The 11,795-nt window shown below is 46.0% G+C and overlaps 1 protein-coding gene across 12 annotated transcripts in view; it reads right to left on the bottom strand.

Annotated features, from left to right (window-relative positions):
- Positions 1 to 554: 554 nt before the first annotated feature.
- anks1aa (ankyrin repeat and sterile alpha motif domain containing 1Aa) overlaps positions 555 to 11,795 on the bottom strand; it is a 103,953-nt gene continuing 92,712 nt past the window's right edge. For 9 of the 12 annotated variants that reach the window (XM_086159609.1, XM_086159598.1, XM_086159599.1 and 6 more), the window contains 10 exons: positions 8,636 to 8,734; positions 7,745 to 7,891; positions 7,422 to 7,529; positions 7,145 to 7,312; positions 6,924 to 7,061; positions 6,745 to 6,816; positions 6,552 to 6,638; positions 6,003 to 6,140; positions 5,000 to 5,179; positions 1,338 to 1,580 (listed from right to left, as the gene is read on the bottom strand). In XM_086159609.1, the coding sequence (XP_086015735.1) occupies positions 1,464 to 1,580; positions 5,000 to 5,179; positions 6,003 to 6,140; positions 6,552 to 6,638; positions 6,745 to 6,816; positions 6,924 to 7,061; positions 7,145 to 7,312; positions 7,422 to 7,529; positions 7,745 to 7,891; positions 8,636 to 8,734 (1,254 nt within the window). In that variant the 3' untranslated portion in view covers positions 1,338 to 1,463. Of the gene's footprint in view, positions 673 to 1,005; positions 1,144 to 1,337; positions 1,581 to 4,999; positions 5,180 to 6,002; positions 6,141 to 6,551; positions 6,639 to 6,744; positions 6,817 to 6,923; positions 7,062 to 7,144; positions 7,313 to 7,421; positions 7,530 to 7,744; positions 7,892 to 8,635; positions 8,735 to 11,795 lie in introns of those variants that run through there. The other 3 variants (XM_086159603.1, XM_086159608.1, XM_086159605.1) reach the window with 2 other exon arrangements.

The raw sequence follows: 11,795 nt of genomic DNA, 5'->3' as shown, positions 1-11,795 counted from the left end.
ACGATATCATTCTAATAATCGTAGCCGTCGAGACGTGTTCCCCCTGGGGAAAAAAAAAAAGTCCACCTCCACCTTCACCTTCGCCTTCGCCTCCACCGCGATGTGCAAAAGCAGAACAGGAAGTAGAAGTACCACATACGCAACCTGAGCGTGACCCGAGACGTACCGCCGACAGTCGGCGAGATCCAAATTCATGCAGCTGCAGGGGCGGTGGAAGGGGGCGGAGCTCGTACCGATGTGGGATAAAAGAATAAAAAAACAGTACAAAAACAAGCCAAAAAAAAAATTGCTGAAAGTCGTGTTTTAGCGCTAAAACGTCATCTTTGTAGTGTAAATCCCTCCGCTCTTCCGCGCAGTCACAGTTATTCAAGGTTTTTTTTTTGTTTTTTTTTAAAAAAAAAAAAAAAAAAGAGGGGGGGGGGGGGGGGACCAGGAAGTACCTACAGTGTTAGGACTCGAGTTTGTACCGTCGCCGAGATTGCGATTGGTCATACGAGCGAAAAAAAAAAAAAAAATAAAATAAAAAATAAAAGAAACGCCCCCCCCCCCCCCCCGGCGGGTTGTCTTCCCGGCGAGTGATGGACGTCGTGTCGGATGCGTGGACGCGGGCCGATTCCCTCCCGTCGTGACGCGGCGACGCGATCTGCTAGGAAGGAGGGCTTCGGTGTTCAGCTACGGGAGGAGGAAGGGGAGGGAAGACACGTGCACACAAAGCGGCGAAGGTCAAAACAACGTGAACGTCGACGCGAACGAGATTCGGCGGCGGTGTGTGTGTGTGTGTGTGTGTGTGTGGAGAGGGCAGGAGAAGGCAGGTGGAGGTGAAAGTGCTCACATGCAGGTGCGTTAGCTGATTTTCTGTTTTTTTTTTTTTTTTTTTTTTTTTTTTAGTATCGGTTTCCATGGAAACAGAAAACGTCACAGGCTCCGGCGAGAGAGAGAGAAAGGAGAAAAAAAAAAAAAGAAGCGTATCACAGTGCTTGGTTCGAATCCTCATTAGGACTCATTAGATCCGACGGGTGGAATCCTCTGGGGGCGTCCCGGGTTGATGCGAGGTTGCCACGGAAACCGGTTTCCGGGGAGACCGGGTGAGGGGGGGGGAGGGGGGGGGGGCGAGACTTCGGAGGCCTTCAGAGCGGCCGCCGCCTGACGTGAGGAGCACCAGGAGGGAATAAAAAGAAGAAAAACAAACAAAAAAAAAAAACAAAAAACAGAGAGAAGAGTTTATCACTGATATATCGGAGCAGGAAGCAGGAAGTCCAGGAGGCATTCCAGGTGGACACGACACGGCGGAGGGGTCGGTGTGAATCGTTAGGAACGGAGTGCAATCCGGAAGAAGGGGGACGGGGGTGAGGACCCCGAGAGAGGAGGCGTCACAGTGAAAGGCACACAGAAGGAGGCGGAAGCGAAAGGAAAAGGGGGTCGTCGAGACCGTGAAGGGGGTCGGGGAGGGAAGGGGGTCCCGCTCAGAAAATGGTGGTCTCGTACTTGGTGCTGATGGTGCGCTTGGATTCCTTGGGGTCGACGAGCCACGTGGCGCTGCTCTGGGACTGGGAGTCGGCCTCCTGTTCCACCACGTCCCCCTGAACACACACAAATAGCGGTTTTAACAGGCGTGGGTCTTTACCTTGAAGGATCATCGCAGCATTTCAAACTGAAAATATCGTTAATTCCTAGTTATCTTAAAATATAAAAAAATATAAATATTAATAAAATAAAATAGAAAATATTATCATTATTATTGTTATTATTATCAAATATGATTTACTTTTACTTTCACATTGGAAATATAATGTATTCAATATCTTCTTTTCCCTTCAGAGGTCGCCACAATGAATCCCTATCCTCTGGATCCTCCTCTTTCCGTCAACTAACTTCATATCCTTTCTCACTACGTCAGCCGTCAATCTTCTCTTTGGTCTTCCTCTAGACCTCCTGCCTGGCAGTACCACCTTCAGCAACCTTCTACCCAGATCTTCACCCTGAACTCCTGTTCATGTCCAAACCATCTCAGTCATACATGTCCTGCACCCCTGTGACAAATTCTTCTTTTCCTTTGGGCTTTTCCTTACAGGGGTCACAACATTCAGTCAACCGTCTCCATCAAACCCTATTCTCTGTGTCCTCTTCTCTCACACGAACTAACTTCCTATTCTCTCTCACTACGTCCGTCAAGCTTCTATTTGGTCTTCCTCTAGAGTCTAGAGGAAGGTCTAGAGTCTAGACCTCCTGCTTGGCAGCTCCACCTTCAGCAACCTTCTACCCAGATCTTCACCATGGTTTGGACACCAACAGGAGTTCATGTCCAACCCATCTCGGTCATACATGTCCTGCACCCCTGCGACAAATTCTTCTTTCCCTTTGGGCTTTTCCTTTCAGGGGTCAACCTTCTATTCTCTGCATCCTCCTCTCTCACACCAACTACCTTCATATCCTCTCTCACTATGTCCATGAATCTCCTCTTTGGTCTTCCTGTAGACCCCCAATTCCAGCATCCATTTACCAATATATTCACTACCCCTCCTCTGTACATGACCCGGCCATCTCAGTCTGGCTTCTCTGCCCTTCTCTCCAAAACATCTAACTGATGAACTCGTTCCTGATCCTATTCATCCTGGTCTCTCCCAAAGAGAACATCAACATCTTCATCTCTGTGACCTCCAGCTCTGCCTCCTGTCTTTTGGTCATTGTCCATACAGCAATGCTATTATTATTGTATTTTTTTATTATTATTTTTTTTCTGTTGTCTATTCTTATCCTTGATATTTATTTGCAGATGTCTTTTGATGTCTTTTAACTGTTTCTCTATTTATATTTATATTCATATTCATATTTATTGACACTATAACTCTTATGCTGCTGTGTCAAAAGAATGTCCACTATGGGAATTGATAAAGTTTATCTTATAATAATTATATAATTATACTGAATACATTATAATTATTATCATTATTAATATTATATTCCTTTTTTATTTAAGATTGCGTTCATATTAAAAATATTGTTTAATGTAAGCTTCTTAATGTCCTTATATACAGGACTGTCTCAGAAAATTAGAATCTTATGATAAAGTTCTTTATCTTTTGTAATACAATTAGAAAAAAACAAAATTTACTTTTTCATGATATTCTAATATTTTGAGATAGGATTTTTGAGTTTTCTTAAGATGTAAGCCATAATCAGCAATATTAAAATGATAAAAGGCTTGCAATATTTCAGCTGATTTGAAATGAATCCAGAATATATGACATTTTTGTTTTTGTAATTCCATTACAGAAAATAAAGAACTTTATCACAATATAATAATTTTCTAAAACAGTCCTATAATCAACAATAAAGTCCAACACGTCAGATCTGAGCTTTTCCTGCTAATGATGATGTCAGACTGTCCACAAGGGGGCGCTAGAACCAAAAGAAAGGAACATAGCATGAATCAGCCTGCATGACACACACACACACACAGACACACACACACACTCAAATATCAGGGTGTCTGCGGGTATCAGCTAATCTAATTTATGGCTTTTTAATGCCACTTTAAACATTTTTACTATCCGTGTTCAACTGCAGATTCGTTTGTTTGTATAATAATGTCAATCATTTACATCTGGAATAGATTCGGCACAGTAACACACGTGCACATATGACCTTCTGAGTGACAACGGAAATAAACAATTTCATGGATTTTACTTTTTTAGGGCACATTTTCCTTGTTTCTTTCTGCTACAACCCTGGTGTTTGTCACTTCCTGCACCATCAGAGCAGCAGAAATAAACTGCAAAATTCAAGGGTTCTGCTTGTCAATCATCACCAGTCGTCACACTATTCCATTTAAAATGATTAAATGTTTATCGAGCCCAGGGGTGTTAAACTCATTTTGATCCCGGGGCCACAAACGGCCTAATTTGATGTCAAGCGGGCCGAACCAGTAAAATCATAGCGTAATTATCTAGAAGTAACACGACGTCCAAATTTTCTTTGTTTTAGTGTTAAAGAGAACAGATTAATGATAAAAATCTTTCTATGTAATGAAGTGTTCCTTGTTCCTGAATTCTCAGTTCTCCGTGCATTTTGTTGTATTTTTTGACAAAACTTGCTGCATCCACAACAAGCATACAGGTTTCTTATTAACCTCAATAAACAAAAAAAAAAAAGTGGTAAATTTTTCTTGGAAAACCCAACACCCCATGTCCACTTTTCTCTGTTTTGACAAAAAAAAGGAAAAGTCCAAAAAGGAAAAGCAATAACAATCGATAAAAATGCTATTTACAGACTCGGAAGTAGCATTCCTGCAACTGCTCTAAGTTCTGAGTCACATAGCGTTGTGCCGTGTTGCTAACACTGACGAAAACAGTGCACCCTGAGTAGACAATATAGGAACTGCATTTTTATTTCAAAAAAGTAGTTCATGATTTTATGTATTTTTCCAAATTGGACATTTATTCCACGGGTCGAATTGGACCCCCTGGCGGGCCGGTACCGGCCCACGGGCCGTACGTTTGACACCCCTGATGTAGCCTAACTGAAATGAATTTCAAGTAATAATGCTTTTTTCCCCCCAATCAAGTGCATTTAAATTTTTAATGCCTGTAGACATTGAATTTAATGCTATTTAAGGCCTTCATTTTTGCAAAATCTATTTCATGACTTTTAATGATTTTAAAAACCCCCCGGAAATCTTGAAATATACTTAAATTAGTAATTGCCCCCAGGGGACAAATTTAGTGTTTTTGAATTTGAAATAGCAATACAGAGTTTGGCAGAAGATCAGAGGAGTCTGATTTCTTGGAAGCGTCTTTGTTTTGGGGCGTCTGGTTGGTTAAGTTGCAGACATGGACGTGTCACTGATCCCTGGGGTAGAAATAACTCATCTATTTCCCACACAAGCTTCTCCGCTTGATGGTTGTGAAATATTGTCTGATGCTCATCATCTGAGAAGCTCTCAAAGCAGACATGTCTCGCTCTGGCTTATATCCCAAGAAAGAGGCGCTACAGGACTTACCCCGGATTTCCGCACGCTACCCCGAGGTTTGGGCACGGGCCGGCTGGATTTGGTCTCGATGACCTCCTGGCCGAGTCCCGCGGGGAGGTTCTGCTGCTTGGTCCTCTGGGCCTGCAGGGCCAGCTGGTAGGCCACCTCGAACGCCTGGCCCAGCGTCAGAATGATCTCGTAGGTGAGGTTCTGCCGTGGACACGGGGCGGAAAGGGACAAAGTACTGCGTCATTTCCAAACCCTTTTAAACCTCTTGGAGGTGTCCGGTATCTGTCTGTGGGCCTCAGACCCAATCAAAACACAAGATCATATCCGACAGAAGAACCCGCGATAACAAGATGGAAGCCATTTAGCTGCTCCAGACTGTAGACTGGAACGACCCCTGACTAGACAGGATAACCATCTTATCTCACGGGAGGGGAAGCTGGCAGGGGTGACGCCGCGTTGACAACGAGGCAGTCAAACCCAACTGAGGCGAGACACCTCGAAGAGATAAGAGTGGACTGGAGATACAAAAAAAAACTTGTTGACCACCCTGGAGGTGGCGTGTCCTCAGAGATGCATGCAAAAGACAAGTGCAGGAATTTGAGGTGCAGCACTTAGCATGGAGCTCCCTGGTGGAGTCTCCACATGCTCCTTCGGGTTCCTGCCACAGTCTAAAAACTCCCTTCGGTTGATTGGAGACACTCAATTGTCCAGATGTGTGAACAAGAGGTTGAATGGTTGCATGTGTATATGACCTGATAAGAGTCAATACTTGTATGCTTCTATATGTGGCTCTCTGTTTGATAGGCCCAGGGTGAACCCCCTCCAATGAAAGCTGGTGTAGGCTCCGCCCCCTGTGACCCTCAGCATAGGATAACCGGTATGGATACCGAATGAACTATCCAGAAGGTTACCGGCACTCCCAAGAAATCCTCACTTGACCGCTTGTGCTGAAAATAAAGCGAAACCACGTTCCTCTGCACCCTTTTCGGGATACGGAGGCATAGCGAGGGAGGTTCGTCATTACCACGTCCACCGTGCTGAACACATGGCAGTAGTGGTGGCTGGTCTGCAGGTCCTTGGTGATGTAGGCAAACGTGCACAGGTCGTCGGGGTCCTGGGCCGCGCACGAGATGTTGCGGATCTCGTGCTCTGCGATGATGTTCTGGATAAATGGGCAACAACATCAATCACATTGGGTCACATCGACACAAGAATGCACATGGTTCAGTATATAAAGAAGACTAAATGGTGATATTTGACTGCGGAAGCCAAGGCTGCCACATTGGGAGCTTGGACCGACCTCAAACCGTCCTACCGGGCTACTCAGTCGCCTCAAAACCTTCACTATGAGAACAAGGTGGAGACAAAGTGGCCTTCAAAACAAGAAGTCCCTTTTTGCAGGAAGTACCATTTTAGAACATTTCATCCATTAGGCCATTTTTAACGTCATTCAGCGCTCTAGGTGGCACTGTCCTCTAAAACGAGTGTCCTGGATACGAGGACTGCGAGCCCGAGGCGCCGCAGACACGTGCTACTCACAAACCAGACCAGAACATGCTCTTAAGCAGCTGACCTTGTTGGCAGCATCAATGAACTTCACGCCCTTGTAGGTGATGGAGAGGATGATGGTTGGGACTTTCCTCATTTGCTCCGTTGACCTCTGAAGGGGAAATGGAAGAATGATGCCAAAGGGGCGTGGGGAGGAGTTCTAACTCACCGTGATGCTGATTTAACAACCAACCGATTGCAGAGGAGAATTCACCCACCCGCATTTTGGCACAGGCATCCTGGGTGGATTCGGTACCCCGAAGATCCTTGATGAGCATTGACCCGAGATACTAGAAGAGAACGGAGGGTTGAAAAGTCCTCATGGGTGTTGTTTAGCGAAGACATTCATTGAGAGCTACATCGTTGGTCGGAGAGCAGGAGGTGTTTAAAGGCTTACGTTGGCTTCGTAGGCGCAGGTTTCGAAGATGAGCTTCTCAGGCTGGTGGTGCCAGTTCTGGACCGGGGCATACGGCGCTGCCAGACTAGGAGGCCGCAATGTCAAACGGGGTTCCCGGTAATGCTCTTCATGCCTTTCCTGGAAAAATGATTATTAGTAATAGCAACGGAGACAAGCTGCCGAATACCGACGAAGGAGTTTCCCCCCCCAAAAAAACATACCAATCGGTGTCTTTCACTGCGGTGTCTTTGGGCGACATCATAGTCTACATCTGGCACCTTCTTCCTCGCCGGTTCCCTTACGGGAAGCAGGGGGTCCAAGGAGTGTCCCGCATAGGACTCCATCTGGCTGAGTGGGGATGAGGTCTGGGACCCGGGCAGGTCTTGGCACTGGGAGGGGGAAGGAAGAGTCAGCATGGCAGCATTTCATTTCCCCTCAAAAGAACAAGCTTTGCAAAAAAGAAGGGGAGTGACAGTAACGGGAGACACTCGTCCTCACCCTGATCTGTGAAAGGCGCGGTGGCTTGATGGGCGGCTCCTCATACGGCCTCTCCGCCAAGGAAGCGATGATGCGCTTCCTGTGACCGAGAAGAGTGATCTTCAGCACCTGGAACGGAGAAGAACGCTCTTGTTAGCGCCGCGGCGCTGTCATTGGAAGCGGAAAGCTGTTAGAAAAGGCACAAGGGATACGTTTTGCCTCAAAGGCACTGAAGTCAAGTGACTCTGAAGCTCGCAGAATAAGCGGTACCCCCTCCCTGTGCGGGTCAAAAAAAAAACTAATTTCACCCTCCAATACCTCCCGCCTACGTCACCGTGACTCACATTGACGATATCCAACTCCCAGAGGTTTTTGACACAGTCCAGGGTGCGGTAGCCACTGGCCAGGAAACTGTGCAGGTACTCGTTAAGGCCCAGATTCTCCAGCCAGGAGGACAGGGAGCTGCTGCCGTCGCAGCCCAGCGCTTTGACCTGTGGGAGAAAACCCAATATTTACCGGCCCTTTAAAGATACTTAGGCAACAAGGCCGTTACAGCAGTTTTGGTAGAAACAGGAAGTGACATCCTTGGCTATGAATCGATAGCGCCGATGGTCTCGGGCATGCGGCTTTTGAAACTAATTCACAACAGTTGGGAAAATATGGTTATTTAATTCAATGTGAAAACAATTAATGAGTCTCTTATTAAAATGTATTTTATTTTAGTTTCGTTCATTTTTAAAATGGTACATTTGAAGATGATGGCGATCTTGTGGCATCTAAATAAAACATGTTTAAATATTTTTGTCGCTCTTAATAAGCGACTTTAGCGCCAGTAAAAGAATGACAGCGCACAAAGAGAGGACGGCATAAATAAACAGATATTGAGTATTTTGCTTAAAAATAACCTTCAACCTGACATCTTTCTTTACAGAGTTCAAAATGTTTTGCAGAAATATTATTTTATTTTCTCTGCAGTTGTTTGTTGATTTAAAAAAAAAAAGTTTTTACAGTGCAAAAAGGCAATAAAAACCAAAATGTTAAATGCTCTGTTGATTAATTTTAAATTTCAAAAGGGTTGTGTGGCTCCCAGTGTTTTCTTTACTGTTGGGAAACCGCTCCAAATGGCTCTTTGGGTGCTAAAGGTTGCCGACTCCTGGTTAAGGCTCGACAGAAAAGATGAAATCAAGCTTCTGAAATCAAGATCGGTGCTGAAGGAAGAATCTGCCGTTTGCTACCTTGGGTAAGGAACGTGCCGCGTGCAGGATCTTCTTCCGGTGGCTCGCATCTGCGATCCCGATCTCTCGCAGGTCCTGGTCCTCCATCACATTGCTGCCCTGTGTCCCAAAAAGCAGATAGAAAAGATGGTAAAGGGACGTGCGTGGCGGTGTTTTAAAAGATGCATCACATTTCATTTTATTTTCAGTCGTCCTTGTGGTTTCAAGGTAATGGCGATAAGATAAGAGCTTTTTGCAATGTAGGAACTTTTTGCAGTTACGAAAAACTTTCGGGAACCTGATTTTTGGTGCTTTCGGACAGCAGAGGAACCAGGGAACCACATTTTGGCTCCAACTCGTGAGCCACCAAATAGACCACATGGCCAAAAGCATTCACTGTCTTGACTCAACATGTGAACAAAAGTGACATCCCATTCCTAATCCATAGGGTTCAATATGACGTCAAGCCACCCTTTGCAGCTAGAGCTGCCTCAACTCTTCTGGGAAGGCTGTCCACAAAGTTCAGGAGTGTATTTGACCGCTCCCTCATCACCTCGCATTCGTGAGGATGTTGGACGACAAGGCCTGGCTTTCAATCTCCACTCGAATTCATCCCTAAAGGTGTTCTATGGGGTTGAGGTCAGGACTCTGGGCAGGCCAGTCAAGTTCATCCCCACCAGACTCTGTCATCCATGTCTTTATGGACCTTGCTTTGTGAACTGGTTCACAGTCATGTTGGAAAAAGAAGCTCCAAACTGTTCCCACAAAATTGGGTATGCCAATGCTTTCAGAGTTCCTTTCATTGGAACTAAGGGGCCAAGCCCCACTCCTGAAGAACAACCCCATACCATCATCCCCCCTTCACCAAACTTCACACTTAGCACAGTGCAGTCATACAAGTACCGTTCTCCCGGCAACCGCCAAACCCAGACTCGTCCATCCGATCACTAAATGGAGAAGCGCGATTTGTCATCCCAGAGAACACGTCTCCACTGCTCTTGAGTCCAGTGGCGGTGTGCTTTACGCTTTGCATTGCACTTGGTGACGTGTAGCTTGGATGCAGCTGCTCTGCCATGGAAACCCTTTCTATGAAGCTCTCTGCGCACTGTTCTTGTGCCACATGAAGTTTGGAGGTCTGTCGCAATTGCAGAAATTTGGCGACCTCTTCGCACTATGCGCCTCAGCATTCGCTGACCCCGCTTCTTCAGTGTACGTGGCCTAACACTTGGTGGCTGAGTTGCCGTCGTCCAAAACACTTCCGTGTTCTTAAAATACAGCTGACAGTTGACTGTGGAATATTTAGGAGTGAGGAAATCACTGAGTTCCTGAGAGTGACCCACTCTTTCACATGTTTGTAGAAACAGTCTACACCTGTGGTCATGGGAGTGATCGGATCACCTGATTCCCATTATTTGGATGAGTACTTCTTGCGTACTATGGAGCACTGTTTTTAAAAACTACAGGTCACTGCTCAGCTGATTTCTTGCGACAAAATGGTCAGAAGCAGCGAGGAATCGAGCCACCAAGAGGTCCGAGCTCTACTAGTCTGCTACATCTCAGCGGGGGGGGGGGTTTCCAAGGCTCGCAGAGGAGCATCATTTTTGCCCAAAACATGTATGCAGTTAGCTAGCGCCCGAGTTCTTCACTTCAACCCATCTGATGGTCCACGGTTATGCAGAACATGAACGCCGTGGCGGCTTCGCTCTCCTCAGTCCACCTCTTCTTCGCTTTGTTTTTGAGCGTGGAGCTTAAGTTGCTCGCGTCACTGCTAAACTAAAAGGTTCCCCCAGAGGAGAAGGGGAGTTCCTTGAAACCTCGGAGAGCACCAGAAAAAGAGACCTTCTTGACAGATGCTGCTAACTCTAAAAACCATCGAAGCTGTCGATCTGCCCCTGCTGATTATTAGCCCGCCCATTATTCCGAAGGCAAATGGGCGTTGTAATCATAAAACCAAATACACTTCTATACACGCTCACAAAAATCCATAGCGCAAAGCACTCAAAAGTCATTTCGGGTTTATACAAATGTTCCAAGAGAGTAGCCGGCGCTGCAGGGTTCGTATCGATCACGAGTAACGCTGCCGTTGCAAAAAGGAGGTCAATTACCCCGGGAGTGGGATCTTCAAACTCCTCGGCCTGCTGACCGGGGTCGGGTCAATAACCCCTTAAGTAAGACTTGAGTGTGTGTGTGTGTGTGTGTGTGGATGATGGTCAGATCTATCTTTGGTTACACAATATGACCGTATCACTTTTGTGGTGGGTGATGGGTAATGGGAGAGCGGGAGCGATAAATCAATATCCGGGGCTGCAGATGGAGGAGGACGGGCGCCCAAGGCTGTTCACCGAAATCCAACGTCTCTGTTTTCCAGACCAGGAGAGCTGCGTTCAGGTCTTTCTTGAATCTTTCTTCAGGGTTCAGGTCTTTCTTCTTGAATTTCTTCACTTATAAGTTAAGATACAACGGGGCAAAAAAAGAGAGGCTGTCATTTCCATTTCACTTCAACTACCAGAGACAGAATAAGGGGAAACAAATCCAGGAACTCACATTGTAGGATTTTAATGAATTAATTGGTCAGTTCCTCAGTAAAATAAGTATCTGGTCGCCTACAAACAAGCAAGACCTGTAACTTCTTCTTTAAGAGGCTACTCTGTCCTCCACGTTACCTGCACCTGTTTGAACTGGTTATCAGTATAAAAGACACCTGTCCACAACCTCAAACACCAGAAACCAAATTGTAGACCTGCACCTGGCTGGGAGGACTGAATCTGCAATAGGTAAGCAGCTCGGTGTGGGTGCCATGATTGGAAAATGGAGGACGTACAAGAGCACTGAAGCACTTGGGTCAAAATGACCGCAAGAACGGGGAGCAAAAATCCCGGAATCACGCGGGAGGACCTCGTGAATGACTTGCAGAGAGCTGGGGACCAAAGCGACAAAGATTTTCCATCAGTGACTCCCAACGCCGCCAGGGACTCAACTCCCCCTGCTTAAGACAGTACATGTCCAGCCCCGCCAGAAGTTTGCTAGTGAGAATTTGGATGATGCAGAAGAGGATGGGGAGCATGTCCTATGGTCAGATGAAACCAAAATAGAAATTTTTGGTACAAACCCAACTTGTCGTGTGTGAAGGAGAAAGAATGCTGAGTTGCATCCCATAACACCATGCCTACTGTGAAGCATG

Source organism: Fistularia commersonii, chromosome 14 (assembly GCF_037954325.1).
Source record: "Fistularia commersonii isolate RoL2024-O1a breed Wild chromosome 14, RoL_Fcom_v1.0, whole genome shotgun sequence".
NCBI lineage: Eukaryota > Metazoa > Chordata > Actinopteri > Syngnathiformes > Fistulariidae > Fistularia > Fistularia commersonii.
Note: the sequence above shows the minus strand (reverse complement) of the source record. Positions and strands in the feature narration are given on the sequence as shown.